Source organism: Apostichopus japonicus, chromosome 12 (assembly GCF_037975245.1).
Source record: "Apostichopus japonicus isolate 1M-3 chromosome 12, ASM3797524v1, whole genome shotgun sequence".
Taxonomy (NCBI): Eukaryota; Metazoa; Echinodermata; class Holothuroidea; order Aspidochirotida; family Stichopodidae; genus Apostichopus; species Apostichopus japonicus.
This window is the reverse complement of record NC_092572.1, coordinates 22,996,036-23,022,421: the sequence shown is the minus strand read 5'-3', so window position 1 is coordinate 23,022,421 and position 26,386 is coordinate 22,996,036. Positions and strand designations below refer to the sequence as shown.

Here is a 26,386-nt window from a genome sequence, read left to right as displayed (position 1 = left end):
CGCTAAAACGCGTGAAACTCCGAGTTACAACTACTAGTGTTCCACTAGTCTCAACATATATATATATATATATATATATAAATATATATATATATATATATATATATATATATATAGATATATATACATATATATATATACATATATATAAAAGAAATACTAGATACTTAAGGAAGTACAAACCGATCAAAAGAAGGCCACTGAAAATTTCAGAAATGAATGTAGCCGTACAGAAAAGATTAATAATGGGAGAACACAATACGTGTAATAATGGATACAACAAATGTAGACGAACGCTCACGTGTCAAGTAAACTATTAACTGAACTGAACCAGCAACACGCGCTAATGTATTGCAATATTGTCACTTTAGCGTATTAAACAGTATTTTATTTGTAAACTAAACTTAGACAGATGTTGAAAACAGAATGAGTAATGAATGTTTAAACTATTGTAACCGAACTTTCGTAGTATTTTAACTTTTTATTGTTATTCATTTAAAGCTTGATGTAATGTTTCAGTTTTTTTCCGGGAAATCCTTTATCCTTCTAAGTTGTTAGATAAGACGTTATCAATCGTGCACCTGGCCTTTGTTAAAAAAGTTGAGAGCTTTCCGGTCTCTGGAATACTGGTGACCGCAACTCAGAGGCGGTGTTCTTTGAAGTATGTAAATTCTCGCGCGCGTAAAGTAACGCAAATTTTCAGGCTAGTATAAAAGGAGCTGGCGGTAACGTGCAGGGTGGCACTCTTTCACAAAATCTCATACAAGCCGTATTATACAAGTCTACGTTGTCTTATCTCTTCTATCAACCAAGTTGGTTATGTTCCTAATACCACGGCACAGTGTCAAACTGTTCGTAGATATTGTAAGTGCTCAGAACATTATTTAATACATTTGTGAGTCGTATGAATTGCTAGCAACTGCACCATTGCATTGAGGGAGATTTCGCCCATTTATTTAGTAGTGACGATATTGACCGATTGTTAACATTCACGTTATTAATATTAATTACTTGCCCAATGAGCTGTGTGAAACTGTATGTACGTTCGTAAAGATCAGTGCCCTGCGGTGAAAGGATATAGTTCAGTCAGGCCGTAATAACCAGCGTTAGTGATTTAGTTTTAGTCCAGTTATCAGAAAGGAAGCTAGGTTAAATGATCCACATTAAGGTCATTCGGTTGTTTCTTAGTGTATTTACATTGCTTAACGGCGTTGTTGACGACCGTAAAATTAACGCCGTAGCCTTGAATCTAATAAAATATATTTCTACGCTGCGTGTAGCACCCGCGTTGGACGCTGCGTTGGGCGCTTCGTTTAGCGCAGCGTTGTCCGCTGCGTTTTGCGCCGCATTATACAGTGCTTTGGGTATTGCTTTAACAATTAATGTTCTGCGTAATGCAAAGATAACTATTAGGGTCGTATAATAGTAAGCACAATATTGTATGACCTTTGTATGCTAAAGGAGAATTGAATAAACGGTGCCACTGTGCCACGGACACTTGGATATGTTTTCCATTACCATCTTTTTGTCGAGACTCTCTTTCGCCAACCCCAGGTTAAAATATTGTCCCGTCAGTCACGGAAGTGACGTTACAATTTAAAAGGCAATAAAATACGTCTTTTGAAAATACTTGACAGTGTGTTGAAAGCACCGTTGGTTATACCAATTCTTCGGGTAATATCTTCTTCGGTCCCCAGCAAGCTTCCAGCATATTTACACTTTTTCAAACTTTCATTTCCTTTTCTTGTGATTCAAAATTTCTCAGTTTTTGTGCAATTGATTTTCAGATTCCTATCTGTCAGTTTCTCAGAAACTCGTTTTTCGATATCTTGCAGTATATGCTGACCATGTAACGATAAATGGGTATTTAATTGTTATCGTAGTGCAGGGGCAAATTATTATAAATTGATATAAACAGTTTAACTATGAGTGTTGGTATTCTAATTTGTAAATTGTGTACATTCCGGTTAACATTGATTCGTTTCAGTCGCCAGAGGTATCTTTATACAAGACTCTCTCGTAATGCTCTTGGGAGGGAGATTCATCTTGATGTGTCGTAACGGTTACAGAAACATTAGTGGGGCATGCTGCTTCTCGACATGGAGTAGTGGGAAAATGCACTGGCACAAGATCAAGTGGATTGATATTTCCGTTTCGAATCTGAAAGCAAGGAATGGGATTAAAGAGGATACACATAAATTATAGCATATCACGAAGGAACTTTTCTGTGATAGAGATTGTGCAAAATGAAGCATATAGTCGAGGCATTACAGCTTGGAGTATGGCTTAGTTTTACTAGACGAGGATAAATAACAATTTTTTTATTCCAAAATGTAATCATATAACTCTTATTTCATATGCACACGGAATCATTATTTGGGTTCCACAACTTCAGAGAGCTGTAATTGTATATTTTGTCCTGAAATAAACGACATATCTAACACATTCAATTCTTTTACTGACGAATTATGCAGAAAATTGTCAATGGAACTTGATAATCAATTAATAATCGTTAAGTACCTCTTTCAAGATAGACGAGGAACCACTTCTCAGTGTCTTTACCACGGAAAATATAGAAGGACGTTTGGCAACCCTTGTTGACCAGCAACTCTTTATCAGTCCCAATCTGGTGAAAAGAACAAAACAAAAATACTAATTGTGAAATAAAATATTAGCAAAAATTTAATCAATTTGAAAATAACTTCTGTAAAGAAAATAGCAAACTATGTGAAAAGTCTCTCAAGCTACAAACAGAAGAACAACAACAGAAGAACAAAAAACAGACGAACTATATAAAGCAAAACCCTGCGGTCATTTTTTCAGGAAAACTCAACATATTACTATACAACGAGTATACATTGTATTTTTGCATCTTTTGTATCAAGCCCTCAGCTATCACGTTTCTTCGGAGATCGCTACGTTGATCGAAGCAAAATACCACCATCTGTATTCTGATGCATCACGTTTTATCTTTTTTATAAAAGTAAGTTGGCCTGACTTTTCGATCCTAGTAGGAGCTTCTTCAGAGGCTGAATAACAAGTGGACAAATACACGCACATAATACGGAAAGGTTAATGAGTAGGGTGAACACAAAATAGATAGATGTCAGAGGATTAGTATAGACAAGGAACAAGTTTGATCTTTCTAACATATTTGCGGACAACAATTACTTAATCGTAAAATCATCTTGTACAGGAGTACATACTACTGAACTACCGCAAGAGGCCGCATTTTGTCAATTCTTGTTTTTTCGTGTGACGAACCAGCAAATTAGATAAAAAATTGTACTTACAGTTCTTCAGGTATAACGCTCGTGTTGTCGTGTGCGACATTCCCAAACGACTGTGTCTCAAAAATGTCCTTTAACTCGTTGGTTGATGGCGATGCACCTTATTCAAAATAAAAATAAAAATTCTTTTGAATTTGTGAGGAATTATTATTCATTGCTAAGGGAAAATGATATAGAATTGAACGTGGTAAGATAATTTGACAGTTACCAATAGTCTGAAAATAGAACTTAATAAAATGATCAATTTCCTTGAAAAATATGTTTGGAATGTTGATGATTGATTATGATATAACCAATTGATGAATCGGTTAAATTTAGCTTCGATTGTATTGTATATACGAATATTGTGGTTTATTCTGATATTTCATCTTAGATGTAAGGACTTTATATCCATACCATAGGAAAATATCGACCACAGCACAACTCCAATCGCCCAAATATCACTTGCTGAGTTATACTCTCCAAGTAGCAATGCCTCTGGAGGTAAAGTTATACGTAAATGCTGGTCCTGTGAAAAAAAGTACAATCATCGAATTTGACATCTATTGGATGATTTTAGCAATACCAAAAATCACAATATCTACCACATCTTTTATCAAATTTTCCGCACGAGAAGGCGCAACGGGGGAGGGGGGGGGGTGGTTGACAAGGATAGCTGGAAGAGAGTTTCATTCAGTATCTCAAGTAGTATGTCGTACATTTTAAACATTATTTGTAGAACTAACTTTATTTGTGTAACATCAGAACGTCATGTTACATAATTTTCGTACTTCGTTGCTTTGCACAATTTGTGGGATTTTTTTTGCAGTATACTTTTCAATATCGTCTAAATACGTAACACAACTTACATCATTACATTCTCATAAACGTATACTACTAAGATACCAGTTAGTCAAACTAATATCTTTTATTGCTATACAGTTATACGGCTATACAAGGATTTATTTGGATTTTTTGGAATATTTTTACTGTGTAAAGTTAAGTTGTTAGTGAATGTAGTTAATAAGAACGCATTTACTCTATATGTTATTTAGATCCAGCTATATAAAGTCTGTAGATGGTGTTTCGAGGCATCGCGAACAGAACATGACTGGATAATAGTTTGCTTAATACATGAAATAATATATCGTTTGTAGTTGTTATCGTTACCTTTTCAATGTGAAACTGTTCTATCACACTGGGCGCGTCTTCTTGTTTACAAAAGTCATACAGCTTGCACATGTTCTGGTCATCAACCAAAATATTTTGAGTACATAAACCTGGATGACAGCACTGCGGCAAAATATGAGAAATGTAAATATTATAATCTTCGATAATATTAAGAAAAGATACATTTTAGAAACAAAACACCATTTTTGACATGGATGTACACATTCATGACAAATACGTTCTTGATATTTGCTTGAAAGAACCGGTAACATTACACCACTTAATTTCTACGTTTCAAAACAAAATAACTAACCCACTTCCACATTTGTCAAGGAATACATTGAGACGCGAGAGCTCGTTGTGTATGAATGATACCATGATTTGTGGTTCAGGAGAATACTTATCCACATTTCTTAGTAATGACAACTTTTCCGACGTCTTACCTTATGCGACGTTAAAAATTCCATACCAGACACAACATCATATGATGCTGTGAGCAAGGACGTAAACATTTCCTTTGCATGATGTCTAGGTCTCCGAATACGGTCAGTCTGCAGGTATTCCAATAGTGTAACAGTATCTTCGTAATGGTGAGTTACGTAGATATTTTCTGGAAAATAACAAATTAAATATGATGCAATATGATACGCAACATGTCTCGTAATACCGATATAATAAATGGATTAGTATGCCCAGTAGAACATTAATTATATAATTATATATAATTATAATATCATATCATATATAGCATTATGTTTGACCTCTAGAGTTAGGCAAAATATGTCACCACAAACAGAACTAGTATTGTTCGATACAGGTGACAAACGCCTACAGTGGAATTACGACCTTCCTTACCGGTTTCGAACCTCTGGACATACAATCAGCGTCCATGGCCTAGTTGGTTAGGGTGTCCGCGTACAAAGCGGGAGGCCCGGGTTCGAATCCCGGTGGAGGCTGGAAGTTTTTTCACTGTTCTTAATTTTCCAACTCATTACGATATTCATTTATATATATATATATATATATATATATATATATATATATATATATATATATATATATATATACCATACGCTCGCGATGATTAAGTGTACACAGTGTTAAATAATGAAATTATGAGAAACATTATTGCTTCTAATATTATACTGTTATGCCTGCAGTCACTAACCGTTCTGGTAGCAAATACCAAGCGTTTGTAAAATATTTTTATTATCAGGGAGCTCCAAGAGCAGTCCAACATAATTTCGCCAAACTTGTCTCAATTCCGTCTTAGCGTGAGCTGAAAGAAGAAAAAACATAGTTCCATATAAAAATGCTTAAAATTTGCTCATCAAAAGTGTTGTTAATAGTTAGCCGGTGATATATAGATACAACCATAGCAAACGGACTGACATGATAGGTAAGATATCTCTGATATAAATGAGGATTGTATGTGTTTAAAGATCTCCTAAAATTTGATGGTATAAAAACTGATGTATAGCAGATCTTTAAACATTTGATATGATGTCTGAAACTTCAAAATGTAAAATAAACAAAGCGTATCATCTTATCATCAAATTCACAGCAAAGTTATAAATATTACAGTTGTTCATAATTTACTGTTGCCACACGATATCAATGTTTTCATGTTATCTCTCCCACGAACGTTGATGACTCCAGACCATCTTGTCACGTAATCCGAAGACGATAGTTCTCTGCCAATCGTGAACTTGTCACGCGATACGAGCAAAAACTCGTCATTTTCGGCTGAACGCCCAACAGCTTGGTAAATATCTACATCGCAAGGAGAATGTGCAATTCGTTATCATCAATGACATTGTAATGTTATCCTTTTCATGAATGTAGATTCACCAACTCGATAGAGCAATTTCAGCAGTCCCAAAGGTCTCAGTTCACTACTTTTACCTACTTTTACTTCATTGTATAAACATAGTAATGTTTCAAACTATGTTTGGGCACCCATAAATTCAATAAAAATTCTTTAGCAATAATTCAGATAACTTGTATAATACCAAACGTTTAACAGATATAATATCAAAATATTAATTAAACAACCATTGTCCTTATTGTATTTGTCTTTGGAGGTCATTGTCATTTGATACGGCTGTAATATATAGAAAATAAAACTGATATATAAAAAGATAACTGTTGGCAGAACCTAGCATTTAGTTACCTTCTCCTTCCGATGCCGGCTGAGTATTATGTTTGAAGAGCATCGCTGGGACAGATGGCAATGACCGCCTGAAACAGCCAAGGGGGTATCCAAACATATTTCAGTCTTTGCATTCCCATTTGCTTACATGTAACATGTTATATGTACATATATATATACAAACATACATATATAATTGAAATCGTAGTGAGTTGGAAAATACAGAACAGTGAACAAACTTCCAGTCTCCCAATGGATTCTGGATTCGAACCGGGGCCTCCCGCTTTGTATGCGGACATCCTAGCCACTCGGCTCTAGACGATGATTGTATGTCCAGAGGTTCGAAACCGGTAAGGAAGGTCTTTAATTCCAATGTAATTCCAATGTATGTTTGTCACCTGCATCGAACTAGTTCTGTTTTGGTGACATATTTGCCTTACCCTAGAGGTCAAACATGATGCTAACCAACTCGAAATCATTTGTGATTCCTAAAGCCGGATCTCGAAAGAGATACTTTGAACATACTTTGTTAATGTAATGGAGGTAAACGACAAAGGCAAATGAATATATATATATATATATATATATATATATAATTGAAATCGTAGTGAGTTGACACCCTAACCACTAGGCTGACGCTGATTGTTCACATATATGAATACATATATATATATATATATATATATATATATATATATATATAAATATATACATTCTGAGCCATTCTCATTCTTAGCGTACTTTTTATAACTCTCCAACGTATTGTAAGTTGCATATATCGCAGTTGATGAGGTAAATGACAAGTTCAGATAGGCGGTTCATTTTCTGGCGAATTTGGAAAGTATTTTACAAATATTTATATATATATACATTTTAAATACGAAATAATCAAGAAGTTAATGTTTACCGAAATTTTGATAGTCTCTGATGTTGCTTCTTCTTGTGCTCTGTATACCTCCGTACTAGAAAATCATGTAGGAAAAATGTTATATATTATATATATATATATATATATATATAAATAAAGCGAATGCACTAGTATAACTTTCATTGTTTATGATGTAAGCCGTGTATGGCTGTTATAAGGAAATACGTAAACACTGTAACTTAAACGTAAACTTACCTGCCGACTGCTCATACCTTGATGTTACCTTATCGTCACTTTCTGGACACGTTCCGTGAACATATAACAACGACTGACTGACAGGGAAAAAGTAAGCCACGATATTAGACCCATCAAAACAATCATAGGATGGTCCAAACAACTGCGAGCATTACGTAATCTTACTTCTGAGTTTTTCTTTTTTACATAGGATACGATCTTCCAAGTTACGCCTATAACTCAGATCCCTTCTAAGGCTGCTAAATAAGATATTCTAGTAATAGAAACATACATACCATGAAATCTTATTCAGCTAAACCTTATTACTATATGATGGTATTGTCTTTTTTTCCCCCTCTTATCATAGTATTCTATGATAAATAGAAAATCTTCATGGTATATGCAATTAAGGTGAACATGTCCACTTATATTTCACATTCAAGATAAACTATTCTTACGGGAAAAAAAGACATTAGAGAGAAAAATAGTCGTATTTAAAATACAATATGTAATAGTTACCGAAAATTACTCAGTCTCAGGGCTGATTTTCCACTGCGTTTTCTTCTAGTAACTATAACATTTCACGAAAGAGAAATTTATTATGATTATATTTTTGATTGGAAATGACGTAAAGCAATATTACACAAGTATCTAGACTTATTCCGTATCTTATCTCACATATGTGACTTTCATGTGTTTTTCATGTGTAAAAAGCTGCCGAAATATAAAACAGCATAAAAGAAATGTGAAGTAATATGACTCAAACGTGAACTAAAAAACTACAAAAGAAACACAAAGCAGGAAGGTAATATAACAATATGGTTTTGAGTTCTACCCTAAAATTGACTCTATAATATTGCTTGTCACGGTTAGTAATAAAAGAGATATTATGTGAGAGTTGAAATATTTGCCAACAAATGGAATGTACGGGTGTCTACGTTCGCGCATACTACACTTCTCAACAAATTTCATGCTTACTGACTTGTACCAGTTCCGCGATCGATGTTGTGAGTTTTACAGCAGAAGCAAACAACGATTTGGCGGAAACGAAAGATGAAAAGTATCATCACGTTTTACCTGTAAGTTTATTTTTGTTCCTTTGGTTGCGTCTGATTATCATCACTATGGCAACCAATATGGTGGTTGTTGCTAATATCACAGCAAAGAGGGTGCAAAGTAACAACATAATGTCCGAATCACCTGTTTGTAAATGCAAGGTTAGAAACAAAATCATTAAAGGGATAATATTCTCAAATGAAGCATACATAATTCAAAGGTAGTGAGACAAAGAACATGTGTCCAACTTCAACTACTTGATCCGTTATTTAAATATAATATATTGCTTTTAATTCACTCACCTGTGACCTCACAAAATGGATCACGTTGAAAATTGTTCTTAATATCTAACATCTCATCACTGCGATAGGATGGATGAGATATTGTAGTTCATTTGACAGTTGAGTTATAGCTTTTTCAGTTGCCATAGCAACAGTAATGTGGTAATTGTTCATTTTCCTGAGTCACTCAGGTGACCGGAAGTCCACGACTGGGAGAGGGGTCAAAACGTGTCCATGTTTGTGTGCGTATAATTGTTTGTGCAGTCCAATTTTATGTCAAATACTCCTACTAGACAGCTGGACTGTTTATCTTCAAACTTTATGGGAAGATATCCCAGTGTCAACCCTTGTATCTACCAGAACCCCGGAACCAAAGGTCAGAGGTCAAAGGGCAAATTTAGTTAAAATCTCTTTTTGGCTATAAACTCCAAGCGAAAACACAGGTATAATAGAAATATCAAGTTTTGTCAAGATATGTAGCTGTCATGATTAACGAGGCTTAATGTCATGGGTTAAAGTTCAAATATTTTTTTTTTGGACCAAATTTTGTGCAAAAAAACCCTATACGGTTTGCTTGCGATGTGATATGCAAGTCTGTGGATTGCCCTTTTTCTCTTAAAGTGATAGTATTTTATTTCGCAAAATACTTACCAACAACTCGAAAACTTAAGCTGATCATATCTTCTTCATTATCGGTGACACATCGGATCCCCTGCCTATCATATTTCTTGTCCCCTTTGACCGTTAATTGAGCATTATTAATTATGAATTTAGGGTTCCGATTTAGTGGTGAAGACTGCATGTTTGCCGATGATAAAATCTGTTTCGGAAGCTGCCAGTGCGGATAAATTTGATTCATGCTCGATGAGAAAGTAGAACAAACAATAATGTATTCTTCGTTAAGTTCTAAAGTCAAAATATCTCCATCTCGAACTACTTCCTCACGGCTACGATTAAGACTGGTGACGGAGATTCGACCTGGTGATTCTGTGAATTAATTTAATAAAATCCCTGCCAAATTTCTTCATATGCGATTGTTACTCGAAAGAGACTCACTAACAAAGTTCGGCTTTTGCAAAAAAAAAAGTGATCTTTTGATTTATTCTGGTACATAACGGTGATACTGATCCAACTATTATCTTTAGCTTATATAACAGGCAGCTTTTTGATGAACAACTCCATCAACCAGCCAGCAAATATCTTACTGTAAAATAACTCCATCCATATATTCATCCACTCACCCATCCACCCATCCATCCACCTATTCATCCATCCACCCACCCATCCATCCATCCATCCATCCATCCATCCACCCATCCATCCATCCACACACCCATCCATCCATCCGCCCATCTATCCATCCATCCATCCATCCAGCCACTCATCCATACATCCACCCACCCATCTATCCATCCACCCACCCACCCATCCATCCATCCACCCACTCACCCACCCACCCATCCATCCATCCATCCACCCATCCATCCATCCATCCATCCATCCATCCATCCATCCATCCATCCAGACAGCCACTCATCCATACATCCATCCACCCATCCATCCATTCCCCATCCATCCATCCACCCATCCATCCACCCATCCATCCACCCATACATCCATCCACCCATCCATCCACCCATACATCCATCCACCCATCCATCCATACATCCATCCACCCATCCCATCTACCCATTCTTCCATATATGATGGTACTGATGGAGGCATCTATTCTCGTTTTGCCATTATTCGTTAAGATCAAAGGTTACATGAACGTAACGTTTGCATGGCAACACAGAAACCAATAATTACAAGAGAAAGCACGAACGTACATGCATACGTTACTTATTATGGCTTGTTTGAGTTCTGAATTGTCATCACGTTGTACACTTCTATTTAGTATGAAAAACATCACATGTTCAAGATATCTATAAGTAATATACCTTCAGAGAAGAAACCACCGATAACGGTCTTATTTAAACATGCTAATTACCTTTCCATTGCAGATAAATCTCCCTTCTGAGGGTATATTGTGTATTAATGTACTGCGCAATACACGTTATACGGCTCTCATAGACGGTCAATCTATTTTCTAAGGCTAAAGTAGACGTCATGTTCGTCAGGTATTCGCTGAATTTGCTGCTTTTAGTAATTTGTTCAATCTTCAATTCTGCTGGATAATCCCAAGTTATGTTTGCCGCTGGACGGGATTCTGTAGTGCAAGATACTGTGGTTGTGTAACCGATAAACGATTCATATCGTGCCTCAGTGTCGGGACCGGAATGACCATCAACTTTGACAGCAATACTACTGGGTGGTTCTGTAATGACAGGCATTTGCATACTTACATACGAATGATATCGCTATATAGTTTGTAAGAGGAAATGGAAACGTCTAGCATAAAGCTGCATATTGTTTGTACTGTAATTCAAATCACTTCAACCGAGAAGTGTAATAGTCACATATATCCGGAAACCATTCAAGCTAAGAGACTGAATAGATATGGATAAAAATAAACCTCTCTAGTTTTCATTCGTGAGTCATACATTTTAAAGCAGTTAAGAAACGTTTTCCCACTTGGGTAGTTAAGATATTGCAAAATATTTGCAAGGAATTAAATTTCATGGCTATTTTACAGAGAGATTTAGGTGAACTGAAGTAGACCGTATTATTCTATTTTTCATTTAACTTTTGGTTATAATCGGATTGAAATCAGTTCACCGTGAAATGTAGCCAGACAACTAAAGGTCAATTGCTACACAGCAACATCTCAAGTACGCAGTTTGTAATGTTTTAAGTTAATCTTTAAAATATTCCTGTTAGCAACTTCTATTTGATTAAGTATGTTTACATTGATATGATACTTGAACTGTTTTGAGATATATAATAACTCACTTTGCTAACTAAATTTCTTTTGACTTCATTTGAAGTACTTTTTCTGTACTTCCTGGTTTTGAAGTCATTGTACTTACCAAGGACATCGACATGTATGCTATTGTTTGTCAGATATTGGCCGTAGTTGTAATAATTGCATGAATAGCGCCCGATGTTGTAAAATGACGCGTGGGAAATATGAAATATTGAGTCATAGAAAATTCCGTTGGTCCAGTTAACTCTCTGGTCAACGACCTCATCCATCCGGTTTCGACATGCCACTGCAGTGTTGTATTTATTCCGTTCACATTTAAACAGTACCTCGAAAACGTTGCCTTGCTCGTCGCCACGTTGGACAACGACCTTATCAATAGGCGAAGGGTCATGTGGACACTTTAAAGGAATCGTATCTCCCTTAAAGACCCGCACTATCTGATGCGGGACTGCAGATTGCAGCACACCTGCAACGTGAATGGATATCGCTGAGGTTATTCAAGAAGAACTTCATGTGTTATGTGAAAGACGCAATAAATCCAAAGCGGGAACAAAATGTATTCTGTTTATTCATATTGACTTTAATCTGTCTGGATGAAGTAATATTTTTTGTTGTCAATGTTTATTCACTAAACGATAGTAAAATACAGAGAAGAGAAAACGAAATACGGAAACTGGTTATGGCCTTGTAACGAATGCTCCTAATACACGACACACGATTTGTTAATACTATTATCGCGGCTGCTTCATAGTGCTCGGTAAATTGATAGCTTTAGAACAGATCCCGCCCTTATGAACGTTGTTATTTTTTTTCATGATGCAGTGATAGCAATAGCAGTTTAAGTTTAAAAAGAAAAGGGTTTAAGCTTAACGGCAGACGTCAGCGAGCGAGATACGTCAACTTACTGGCTACTTAAAACATCTAAATATTTAATTATTTATAGATGATCATAGTATAACGTATACCTTCATTCGACCTTTTCTGAAATATGTAAATATTTTATTTCTATTTCTATTCTACTACGCCAATGTAGAAGATTACCCAAACTGTTGCAATAAAAACTTTAAGATATAGGAATTAACCAGCAGTAGTGCAACTGTTTACCTTATAATGCATTATGCATGTCCTGCAAAAACATGCATGAAAGTGTTTGTCGAATCGAGATCATAGTAAACAAGATTACTGCTATCAATGTTTATGTTGAAATAACAAATGGTACATATTTCTGGCATTCGAAATCTATTCATGTTAAACGTTTTAATATTCATGACATTGTTAGCAAATTTGATATTGGTATCTTTAGTAACAAGTTTTTTTTTATCATTAGCAAAGAGAACAGTGCAAAATCCAACTATTACTACGACAAGGAAGCATCAAAAGATGATTAAATATGGACCTTAAAGGGACACCGCATGTGAAATTAGTGAGAACAGAAACGATTCTCTTTGTAATAGCAATAAGCTTTTTTTCCTGCCTTTAATTTAAATCACAGCCACTCTCACCTTAAATCATTATTTTTATTGTGAAAAATATGTTAAGCAGCATGGGTGTCATTTAAAGTTTCAACAGTTTTAGAAGGATCAAGAACAACGCAGAGAAAAAAATGCTTTCATTGGAGAGATATTTAGGCAATTGATATGTTCATTTGATCATTTAATTTCTCACTATATTTGTACCACTAAAAAATTGTTTAGAATTCCAGAGATAACATTGAATTTGGATATTAACTCATAAACGAGAGAAAAATTAACTATCATAAGATGTATTACACCCTAGGAGATAATTAAATTCAGCATTCCAGGATTCCAGATTCAACAGATTTAGCATTCAACCTCCGACTGACCATTCAATGCCATTTATAAATAATCTAAAAAGATATGGTGTTATCAGTTAATTGGAAACGACGAATTGGTAATTTAGTAAATAATTTTCGTTCGGTTTCATTTTACTCATGTATTGATATTGGATTCATCAAGAAGCTACGAATGTGTTTGCTTAAATAAATACGGAATGTTGGCAAAAGGAACAAGCATGGTATACTCACCAATATAGCACACAGTGAACAGAAGAGAAAAGAATATGTTCATACTCCTATGCATTGCATTAGCCTCCATACTCTGTTGGTAGTATGGAAAAGCAAGATTATTAAACTAATAAATTATTAACGCTTTTCAAAGTTGGATCCAAGACTATTACATATTTTTTTAGCATTTCATGATAAAGGACAGAACAAATTAAACTTAAAAAGTTTCAAATAAGAACAAATAGCATTGCACTCTTATCGAGTCTGGAAAAGTAAGAAAGTGTTTCTTTCTAATAACATTAAATCAATGTTTACAATTTAAACGAATGTTCTAATTCTCAACCAAAATAGCTCAAAATGAAATATATCTCTAGATTAGATAATCTACGAACACAAAGTGTAATCTTTACAACATGACTGTACGTAAGGTACAGTATGTGCCCGTTGAGATTAATTGTTAAAGTGTCGTAGAATAAGTTTTCTTTTAACAATACGCATACTTACATCTAGAAACCGTCTGTTGCAGAGTCACTGCCTTGTAGAACAGTCACTTGCTTTATTTATTTTAATTGTGGAGAATCGACGATTTAATAGACAATTTGAAGTTCCATCTGTCCTTGTGTGCATTCAACTGATATCGAAAAGAGATTTGTAATCCAAGAAAGAGGAAGTGGGCAATTAGTGATCGCTTAAAAGTGTGAACTGTAATTTGAATAGGACTTATTTTGAAAGTGAAGGTTCAAGCCAGAGAAAGAAAAATACTTCACTAATCGCCCATCTACTTTCATTTATAGGTCCAATTGAAAGTAATAGTCACGTTAATAGATTGTTATTTATAAGTATACTATATCAGACAAAAAAATAAATAAAAGGGTACATACTACAGGCTGAAAAATCACAAAGTATATATGTGTTTTGTTTATTATGAGCACGCAAAGGAACAGTGCGAAATGCAAAATATCAAGCAACGGAATATGTTTTATTACACTGGGATTCATTGGGGGGGGGGGTGGGGGGTTAATCACATTTTCTCTGGAAAAGAATGAAAGATAAATAGCCATATTTAACCTCATTTTCGATTTCAGCTGAGCTTGGATAGTTTCATTTTGTAGTTAAAGGATTCTTATAGCTTTAGCACTCCTAACTCCCCTCCCTACATCCACGTACGCTTCCCTAACGCTGCAGTACGTTGCAGTACGTCGTAACGTCTTCAAAAATAAAATACTTCGAAACTAGTAAGGATATAACTTGCTTATCAGTTACATGAACACGGTTGTCTAGTATTTACCTGTACTGCTTGCTGCAGTATATAGTTAACTGAGAACATAACTTTCATTTATTCGAGATATGATTATTCAAACCGAGTCGCGATTCAAAGCAAGGTTTGACGTTCATCGCGAGGAACAAACGCAAAGAGCATGGTGTTTCCTACTTATTAAAACTGACTTTGTTTCCATAACCGCCCAACTTTAATAGAGTTGTAAAAGTTTCAGACGCAAAATGTTTATGGGAGTTTTTGCTTTGCAATATAAGTTGACTATCAAAGACATACAAAATAAGCTTTACTCAATTGGCCATCGTCAATGAAATAGACCAGTTTACGACACAGTAATCATACTTTCTGAACAATTATTTTATTAAAATTATCAATATGTAGCTATAAATTACTAATACAAAACATGTATTAAATGTAAACAACAATGTTGTGATAGGTGAGTCAGAAAATATTATGAATATAGCAACATATATATTAACATCATATCAGTTAAAGAAGAAATAATGTTACAAAAATATTATTGATTACTCTCATATCTTTCTAGATAATGCAGAGCAGCAATTCATTAAAAAAGTCTTTCTTAAAGTTTTATCCATCCTTCATGACATCCATTGACTAATTGTCTAATTATAATTAATAATTAATAATTTTGTCGACAGATTGTTGTGGCTTCGTCTTTAAGTATCCGTCTTCGTCGATGTGTGGTTCGTCTATGGTTTCATAAGGTTTGGCGTAAATGCCATCTTCGATCACCATGTATTCTTGGGTCTGAGACTGCCAGTAGAATGAGAGTTCAATATGAGATACAATGTAAGTTACTTCTTATCACTTTAAATGTTTGGCATGAAATGTCATATACTTTACAATGACATTCCGGCAATCTGACAAATAGTATAGTTGTTAACCAAGTCAACTATGTAACATAATACAGACAATTTTATAAACCATGCAAGGTAATAAAGATAATTTGTACACCATATAACGTAATACAGATTAACCATATAAATAATATCGATATTGTAAAAAGCATTTAACATAATACAGACAATTTTATAAACCATGTGATATTAAAAAGGTAACGTGTACACCATGTAATATAGATGAACCATGTAACCATGATATCGATATCATGCAAACTATGTGACATAATACAGACAATTTGTAAACCATATAATATAATATGTAAAACTATGTACGATAAAACAGATGATATGTAAACCATGTAACATAATAAAGATAATATGTAAACCATGCAACAGAATCTAGATGACTAGTAATCCATGTTACATAACATAGCTTATGATTATACTATGTAACATATACGGTAATGGATAACGTGTAAACATTGTAAAGTAATACAGATAACTTTTAAGCCATGTAATATAAATAGTAAATGTTACTTGTTTCTCTGACTATTGATTGTTATTTAATGTGTCTCTGAAACGGTTCTGTCAGCTGTGGCCTAGCTTACTTTGCATTAAGAAATGGATTCAATGTATTTAATATTGTCTAAAACTTTAAGAACCAACTTGCAGTAAAAAAGATAACAATGAGCAACTTAAACGTTATCGTAAAATAACAATCACCTACCGCATCTATTCGTCTTGCATATTCCGCGGGATTCTGAATTTGAGGTAGAGGTCGGTGTTGCATTTCTCTTTGACTCTTTGCGGACAAGGTTACATCAACTCTGCAAGAAATGAATTGAGCAATTAGAAAAAAAGTAACTGTTATGAACCATTGTGGTGTGAAAGCTTGAACGAGACAATTTCTTTTGTTAATTGATGCATAATTAAATGCATAATTAAAATTCTTTTAGATAAAGATATGTTGATAGTCTGTTGTCTAACTTAACCTCAACGGTAACAAAAAAATATATATATATATATTTAATATCGTAAAATGTACTATTCTTTGAACTAGTGCCTCATTTACTACAAGTTATTGGTGGTCGGTGGCTCAACGTACCTGTGCGAGGAGGAATAAGAATGTCTAGCAGCTGCGAAGGAATAATAACAAAGATTATGTTAGTCAATTAATATGATATCCTTGTCGACTTATTTACATTGTCTTTTTATTGGCGGATTGAAAGGTGGTTAAATAGATATTAATTAGTTTACCTCTTGTCCTTTTTAAAGTAACGAAGACAACAATAGCCAACATAATGACTGCTCCAAACACTAGTAGCGCTGTCACATTGTATGCGGGTGTATAGGCCTGCTCTTTCAGAGGTGTGGTTTCAATGGTTCGCTTTGTATATAATAACGTAGTTGTTGACGCTGTTGGAAGATCGTTAACAGAAGGTTCGTCAAAGCAAAAGGAAATAGACGTAAATATTCGTAGCTTTATCATGCTTCTTATGAGTGGAAGCTTGGATACCCTTGGATACCCTTTAACATATCTTATGTCCAATACGCAACACGATGCCAAAAAGATTTTGGGGATCTAAACGTTCAAAAATATCTAGAAGCTCCTAGCTTCTTGTTCAAGATGTTTAATTGCGTTCTCAAATCTCAAAATATGAATTTATCTGGCCCTCCTTTGGGAAGAGATATTCCGACGTGTCACTCCTATAGAATTGAAATAAATATTTCGTCCATTTTCAAGCCCGCCTTATTCATCTTTGCTTCTTAACTTTTTGTTTCTGAATTAATAATTGAACAAAATATCAGCTGGATGTATTCAATTTAGTCTGAATCCTTTGTTTGGTCGTTTCCAATGCAACGGGGAAGAGAAGTTATTTAATTCGTACCACATGTTAAAAATGTTGTACAAATACAGAAGATAAAGTAATATTAAAGTTGAGGAACTATAAATACAATTTACCAAACACGGTAACAGGAGGCATGTATAGTTTGGAACCTGTTTCTGTTTTCCCGACATCGTTGAAGGCCAGGCAGGACAAGTTGACGGCATAAGTAAATGTTACTTTAATAGTTAACTCGTTTGAGTAGAAAGCACCATTTACAAGGACACTAATGTTTTTGGCTTCAGGATTAGCTATGCACTGGCAAAAATAATAGTAACGACTGTTGTCCTTGGCTAACTGACTGGAACATATCGGTGCGTCTGAAAATATAAAAATATAAATAAAACGGTACTTTTATGAATAAAACAAATATACATATTTTCCCTTTTTCAGTCTCTACTTTCAGTTAATCCCTTACCAATTGACTCTTATTGAGACATCTTTAGATTTCTCCAGAACTGAGAATGATGCAGACTTGTTAAATATTGCAAGAAGCATGTGCCTTAAATATAAGAAATACTAGAATCAAATCATGCCAGTACAAAGTATCCCTATTTCAATCTGCGTATCCGTACACATTTGAAATGTCTCTTAGCGGAAGAATTGACATCCTTATGTTCGTTGTACTCAATCACCCGATACTCATAGCTGATACAGTAACTTTCCTGTAACACGTGTTACCGTGGTACGAACACAAAGTAGTAATAATTGATGCACGGTTGTGGGACAGTTGCTGTATCAACCATTAAGTGCCAGTTTTTTAAACGCGATTCTAAAATGAAGTCGTACGAACCCAAAGTAGTAATAATTGATGCACGGTTGTGGGACAGTTGCTGTATCAACTATTGACTGCCAGTTTTGTATACGCGATTCTAAAATGAAGTCGTATCTAGTCGTTTTATGTTATAATTAGGACTATGGATGTACCCGAACATGGCCTTTCTTCGTTCTCGGCACGACGAATTGACATAATTTAAATAGAGATGTGAGCTGGAATCAAACGGTACCGTTACTCCTTTACTTCAAACACATAGCTAGTACAGAAGCTACTGGTGCCACCTGTAACACATGTTACTACTGTTCATGTCCCACAACCGAGCATCAAAAATGACTACTTTGTGTTCGTAACACGGTAACATGTGTAACAGGTGGCACCAGTAGATACTGTTCTAGCAATAAGTATCGGCTGCCTCAATATGCGATGTACAAGTACTATTCATTTGCAACGTAAAAAAAATTAACGAATTAGTGAAATAACTTACCAGGGCAGAAATATATATATTTGCTTGTTTAATACTGTTTTGAACAGAAAACAGTAAAAAGTTTATCGGAGCGTCATGTAACAAGACATAAACAATTACAAGTTATATAAATATGACTTTGGTCGTTTAAGCTTTGATGTACTGAGAGTTTCAACATTCCGTCATAAACTGAGTTTGTTGCATTCGTTACTTTACTGTTGCACATTTTTCGAAGAAATTATAAATGGTAAATATCCCAGCTGTAAAACCCGATAAAAAAGGAGCTTCCCAAACAGTGCATATCTGTTGTGCAAATGAGGCATTGGAGTTCTAAGCCACCATTTAATGACTTAACAGATTATGTTTTACTCTTGCATTATCGCATTCGCTGGTGACATTCTAGAGACACTTAATTAACATATGTGTGGAAGTTAATCGTTGTGCTGATTCAAACACTCACACCCTAATCTGTCCAGTAAGTAGAGCATTTGATTATTAAATTAATGTTCTCGCATTTGACTGAAATCGTTGTGCTTGTTCTAATGCAGTGAATAGTGTAGAATAGAATACTTGGCATCCGGGCGGATCTTTCCTTTGTCACCCCGTGCAGGTAACGCATTCAGGGACGAGGCGTCCCCCTCCCGCTTTGAGAATGTTTTGTTTATGTAAGGTGGCTTAGATGCAAAACGGTGCAAATCATTGAACTGATTATATGTTAAGGAATACTCATTCTTTAGTGAATGTTTCTTAAGTCTTCTTATTCTTTGCCAAAATATTCATTTGTTTGGGGTGGTGGCATGGCACCCCGTCTGACTGGTAACCTTGGGCGGGCCGCCCCTGCTTAGTACGCTATGTAACACACGCCAACTTTAGGTGACCAGATGCAAAGCATGTTATAACGTCGTCATATTAATATACTCAAATTGAACGGTAATTGCTGTACTGGATCTTACACTCGCTGCCTTTAGCTGGCCAGGAGTAAAGCATGTTATGACCTCATATACTCACATTGGACGTTGATCGTTGTGCTGGTTCTAACACTCGCTGTTTTTAGCTGGCCGGCAGTAAAGCATGTTAATACTTACTATAATCACACTGGACGTTAACCGTTGCACTGGATCTAACACTCGCTGCCTTTATCTGGCCAGCAGTAAAGCATGTTATTACCTCATATACTCACATTGGACGTTAATCGTTGTGCTGGTTCTAACACTCGCTGCCTTTACCTGGCCGGCAGTGAAGCATGTTATTACGTTATCCTCTAGAGTTGGTATGTAGATTAATTGACTAATGGACATTCTTTCATTTGCTCTCGATGTGTTAACACTGACGCCAGATGTTTCTCTCTGACCATTGATTTCCCATCCTAAAGTAACAGGAGGCTCCCCACCTTTTGCTACACAGAGAATAGACAATGCATCATTAAGCTTTACCACAATGTCTTTGTTGACGATGCTGTTATTCATTTGTAATTCGACGGTAGGGGGAACTGAAAAGGAGAGAGAGAGAGAGAAACAATCTTATGCAGGCAACGTGGAAAATTGATTCCATTATCAAATATGACTCAACACGTGATATCTCCTGATTTGTGTTAATCTAAAGAATGTTTCAATCTATAGAGTGTCCCAAGTTACAATCCGTCCTACCATATCGACTTTTCCAAGAATAGGCAAGTAATTTACATACTTTTCCAATATTGTTGTCATTAATCACGTTTCTTATCACAGTATTAAGTTACCCGGGTTTGTAACATTTTGCACGTTTTATATGCAAAACACTTTAATAATAAACACTATTAAGTTGCTATTTATTTTGAGGTACAGCTTTGAAGATATGGTAAAATAAATTCCAAAATAGGACAGCTATATCCAGTCTACAAAATTGTTCATGTTAGCAAATACAAATGTAGTGAGGATGATGTGACGATGCAAACAAGATGACAAGATGACTTACACAGACATACGTCACACACCAAAGTTAGCTGAAGATTTAAAACAGAAATGATAACAGGAGAAGGAACAGTCTTGTATTTCGAGTCCCTCTATAGCCAGAGTTGTGACAATGGCAATTTGTCATCAAAACGCCATACTAACCCCCAAAACGTGCTGTGAGCTAGGTTGGTTACATCAACAATATACTGATAGTGTAAAGTATACACGCTGTAAACCGAAATAATTATGTTGTTTGTTGTCAAACTACAAGGAAAAGTTACGCACGTAACTTGATATTTTTATAGGCCAACTTTCCGCATCTCTGATTACAAATTAACTTCATTTATAAGGGTTGCTTGTTCTTTTACTTTCATAAATCACGAAGTCATGACAAACGAAAGTATGAAACTTTTGAAAATCGAAAACAGGAAGATATATCAAATTGCTTGTTCTATAGTTAGTAGCTCAGAAGACTATGTTAAAGCGTTATTTAAATAGAACGTGAAAATCTTGGCAAATATGCCCACTTTGAACTTTAGGTTGTATCATTACGTGTAATACAAATTATAGGGTTATGCAAAGTAATATGTATGAACAATTTGGCAAGAATGTAGGCACTATTGTTTTAAACATTGAGAATTGTTATTTTGCTGAAAAATAAATAAACGAGAAACACAAATGTACGAAACCATTCTAAGAGGCGCGAACGGCAATAACAAGATATATATAACAAGATATGAATATCAAGATATCAATAACAAAATATGGAGATTTCAGAACAAGGAAACTTTAGGCTATAGATTTGCATTTCCCAATCGAAACCCTTCGCACATCGTAGTTCGTTGTTGATTGAAATATAAATGTGTAACTTATTCAGTACTGCTGTGAATATATTGAAACTGATTATCGCATGCTTCTTAAACGTTCACACTCAAATAACTAAAATTATATATGTCACTGAACAAAATTAAATATAGGAGACGTGAGCAAGTTGAATTTGGTGAAAATTGTCACATCATCACATGACTTTTTATTCCAAATTTCATACTGTACTTACTTTTGGTGCATACAGCAGATATGATAGCATTATCCTTTTGTAGCATTTATTGGTCGGCGATAATAATAGGTAACGTTTTATTGTAACCGAGTAATAAGGGCCTTTCTTCTTCCGATATGATGATGATGATGATGATGATGATGATGATGATGATGATGATGATGATGATGATGATGATGATGATGATGATGATGATGATGATGATGATGATGATGATGATGATGATGATGATGATGATGATGACGAAGACGATGACGATGACCAGACGATGACGATGACGATGACGGTGACGATGATGATGACGGTGACGGTGACGGTGACGGCGACCGTGACCGTGACCGTGACGTTGACGGTGACGGTGACGATGACGATGACGATGACGATGACGATGATGATGATGATGATGATGATGATGATGATGATGATGATGATGATGATGATGATTATGATGAAGACGATGACGATGACGATGACGGTGACGATGACGATGACGATGACGATGACGATGAAGATGACGATGACGGTGGTGGTGGTGGTGGTGGTGGTTGTGATGATGATGGTGATGATGATGATGATTTTTAAGAGTGTGAAGAGGATGAGGATTATGATGATGATGGTTATTAATATATTCAATGTAAATACCTTCAACAGTAAGAAATATTGACTCTTTGATCTCTCCTGCCTCCTGACATTCAAACCGTCCGCTCATTTCCTCGGATAGCACCGGAATAATAAGGTCATACGTGTTACAATCTGTACAGTTTTCAACTACAGCATACATGAATTCATACTTGTCGGAGACTGTGAGCTGAGATCCACGTCTCTCTGAAGGTAAATAGTACAGCCAGATTGACTGTTCTAATTCTCCAACAACACAAGACAGACTCACAGAAGTGTTTACAACAGCTGTAATGTTCATCGATGACGCATATGAGGTATCTGGAATTATTAAATAACATTAGTTGGCATATATTCCATTGGTTGTTATTTACAGCTAGGAGGACAGTGTTTTTTGACCATGAGAATGTTGATGTTATAATTAAGATAGTAGATGGAAATCTCAGAAGCAAAATCAGTTTAGAATGAGTACATGATTCGTTCTTCGCCTTAGCTTATTAACTTTACTTCTCCATGTTATTAGTTAGCATATCATTGGTCTTCCGTTTCTACTTGGAACAACAAAAAGAATTGCCATTTCTTATCCACGAAAGTTCGAAGGCTTTGTCAAGCATATAGAAAGCAATAGGAATCGCTTTATATAATTTCAAGATGTTAAATAGTGTAGTGTTTATGTTGGTAGACTCAAGATTTAATTTGATAAGATGAGAGTACGAATGGGACACTAGAATACCAATGTCTGTGACAACTGCAGAGGGATATGTTGCTATATAGGGTATGGCACTGTCAACAAAACGGCTGTAGAAATCTAGTAATTGTATTGTATATACACACGATATGGTGTTCTCAATCTTCAATTCAAATAGGTGGATGCAATGTTACGTCGAGTTTGCACAATCAGAAATACCCTTAGCCTAACTTGTTGATTAAGGGCTTGAGAATGTGGCGGTGGTTCACAGCGAACGTTGCAAAGGAAGAATGCAATTTTTTTTTTTTTTAAAACGAATCTGTGTGCATTATACTCCTTAATGCAATCATCATCAATCCAAATCATCCTGTATTTTCTACACTTCAATGTAAACGACTTTCACTCGATATATTTGTTAGTTCTAGTACATTTATCTCGGATAAGCCATATTGGCATAGTGTTATACCATAATCAAGATATAATATCTTACCGAGGAAGCTCAAGCATAACAGCACCCAACAAAGCATTGCTAATGATGTAACTCTCATCTGACGAAAAAGAAAACATGAACTTTTTTAGTTTACTGTCAATATGTGATAATAGTGTAAATGTGTCGAATTTCGTCCTCCTGAAATGTGCTGAATAGCCTACACAATATCGCCAAAACAAAATGTGATGATTATAAATGCGCTCATAAACTGTGCTGGATACAAAAAAAAAATGTAAAACGAAGTATGTTTTGATGCGAAATTCAGTAGCTGTGTATTATATGATCCCAATAGATTGTTACCACAAACATTTTAGATAATTAAATACATATATATATTATCCGACTCATTACGATTTTCAATAATATATATATATTTATATTTATATATAAATATATATATATATAAATATATATATATACGTATATATATATATATATATATATATATATATATATATATATATATATATATATATATACATATATAATATATTCACTGTCACACACAAAACAGAAGTGAAAATGATACAATCCTTTTTAATGTCTGTTGAGTGTTACTAACAGGAAGTTCACTTAATGATACACTTGTTAAGCTTAGGCTACTTACCGTGTTGTTGTTCTCAATAGCTATATGAAAAACTCTCCCAATAATCTATCACGTTATTAAAAGGAAAGAATAGTGACAAAGATTTTTTTCGAAAGTAAAACGGAGAAGCTTAGTATACCGTAATCTTCTGAAGACCTAATCTGCGAATATTACAACTGACAAATTATAAGCTGTTTAGCTAACGGACTTGCACTTTTAACGATGACACACTATATGAATGTGACATGTCACGTGTTATAAAGATGCAACACTAATTGCAGATATGTGTATATATATATACCTATTACAATTCTTACTCCATGTTGACCTCGTTTCCGAATTTGATTTTTATTAAATGTTAGTTTTTGGGGCGTTAACTTTGCACAAAATGCTGTTTCAAATTTTCGAGAAATAAAGCTACATAATACTCATAACCATGTTTTAATCAGTCTGTCTGATACAGTAAAATTTCCTTACTTTGAACGTGAATCAAGACCGAGGTCGTCAAGACCGAAACTTCAAAATGTGCAAATGACATACTAAATTCAATGAAATGCTTCCCTCTATGTGGATTGACTTGATTTGAGTTAAATCAAATGATCGACAACCTTACAAAAGAGCAACTTACTGTAGTGATACAAATACAATTAAACAGCATTGCGGAGAAGTAAAATATTATTATCTTATTAACGAATTTTCAGAATTTGTTTCGTAATAGTTTGCCTCCCCTGCCGGTAAAGACAAGGACGATACGGCAAACTGCAGCATCTACAAATTCTAGAAGCAAAAGACATCTATCAAAAAGAGAAAAAAAGGAATTGGTTCACTAGAAACTGAGGTAGTTAAAACATTTGAAAATGTTTGATAAGTTGCGCTTGGAAGTGGTTGGTAGTATACATGAGTTCTTTTAAAATACGAAATTTTACCGTGTTCTGCTGCAGATGTAACTGATAAACCGAATAAATTAATTTTACTCCGTGCTACTAAACTTTACATACCAATTAGATAGCAATCTTCTCACACAGTAAGTTCGTATTTATATGGTAGGAATGGTACACTGTATTATATGCTTCATTGATTTAGTTTTAATCTACGGGTTGGACACGGGAAAATAGATACATCAAGTAAGTATTGGATCTTGTAACAGCCTTCACGTGAAATATGAACTTACACAACGTGAGAATAGGTTTGGATACGCGAGAATTCATGTTAAAATCTCCTGTTTTATAGTCGATTTCCACTAGTTCATGAACATTGGACAGTTTAATTTCTAAGCATTATCTGATCTTCGCTGCCCACCTTTGTGTCATTATTTGCTAGTTGAAACATATACTTCAAAATTGGTTTATTAATAATTGACAGCAGAAAAACCTATGAAGCTGGAACTTTGATCATTGTTATTTGCTTTACATGCTCTTTATCATGTCTTTTTCACATCCCTGGAAAGTGTCTCAACAGCGTTCTGTAAAAACAATTCTGAGGTGAAAATATGCATCAGTATAGTTAAATGTGTTCAGAATAATAAGAGCAGTACAATTAAAGATGTTCAAAATAATAATAGAGGTTAGACAGCTTTCTGATAAGTATGATTGGGTATGTACATTGATTGACATAATACATTTTGCTGGATGAAAATTGATATCGGTGATGTACTCTTCATTGCGAAGCGTATCAAACTGTACGCCGCTATAGACCTGGCATCTATAGACAAAACTATCCATCTATATACCTTGAACTGTTAGGATCAATATATGTACATTTCCATGGAAACCTTCTATCATTTCAATATCATCGGCTTCTGCTTTGATCCAAAAACAATAAAAAGTTAACT

General features: G+C 34.9%; 2 protein-coding genes and 1 non-coding gene across 4 annotated transcripts in view; 1 reads left to right on the top strand and 2 right to left on the bottom strand.

The window, feature by feature from the left end:
• Positions 1-149: 149 nt before the first annotated feature.
• LOC139976927 (uncharacterized) lies at positions 150-14,897 on the bottom strand. Its single transcript, XM_071985808.1, has 18 exons — positions 14,424-14,897; positions 13,941-14,013; positions 12,000-12,362; positions 11,021-11,347; positions 9,682-10,017; positions 8,771-8,893; positions 8,213-8,264; positions 7,715-7,791; positions 7,499-7,553; positions 6,613-6,680; positions 6,039-6,212; positions 5,608-5,718; positions 4,883-5,049; positions 4,440-4,562; positions 3,687-3,798; positions 3,294-3,390; positions 2,521-2,626; positions 150-2,160 (listed from the first exon to the last, which is right to left on the bottom strand). The coding sequence occupies exons 2-18, from the start codon at positions 14,008-14,010 to the stop codon at positions 1,984-1,986; spliced, it is 2,538 nt and encodes an 845-aa protein (XP_071841909.1). The 5' UTR covers positions 14,011-14,013; positions 14,424-14,897; the 3' UTR covers positions 150-1,983.
• Positions 5,323-5,395, top strand: Trnac-aca (transfer RNA cysteine (anticodon ACA)). Its single transcript has one exon. It is a non-coding gene; the product is annotated as a tRNA-Cys (tRNA).
• An 87-nt stretch (positions 14,898-14,984) lies between the features above and the next one.
• Positions 14,985-26,386, bottom strand: part of LOC139976933 (uncharacterized) — a 47,079-nt gene continuing 35,677 nt past the window's right edge. Inside the window, exons 1-9 of one of the 2 annotated variants that reach the window (XM_071985820.1) lie at positions 24,577-24,967; positions 23,970-24,027; positions 22,816-23,112; positions 20,366-20,674; positions 18,022-18,264; positions 17,316-17,474; positions 17,164-17,194; positions 16,786-16,885; positions 14,985-15,969 (exon numbers count right to left, since the gene is read on the bottom strand). In XM_071985820.1, coding sequence (XP_071841921.1) covers positions 15,829-15,969; positions 16,786-16,885; positions 17,164-17,194; positions 17,316-17,474; positions 18,022-18,264; positions 20,366-20,674; positions 22,816-23,112; positions 23,970-24,027 — 1,338 coding nt within the window. In that variant the 5' untranslated portion in view covers positions 24,577-24,967 and the 3' untranslated portion in view covers positions 14,985-15,828. Of the gene's footprint in view, positions 15,970-16,785; positions 16,886-17,163; positions 17,195-17,315; positions 17,475-18,021; positions 18,265-20,365; positions 20,675-22,815; positions 23,113-23,969; positions 24,028-24,576; positions 24,968-26,386 lie in introns of those variants that run through there. The other variant, XM_071985821.1, reaches the window with a different exon arrangement.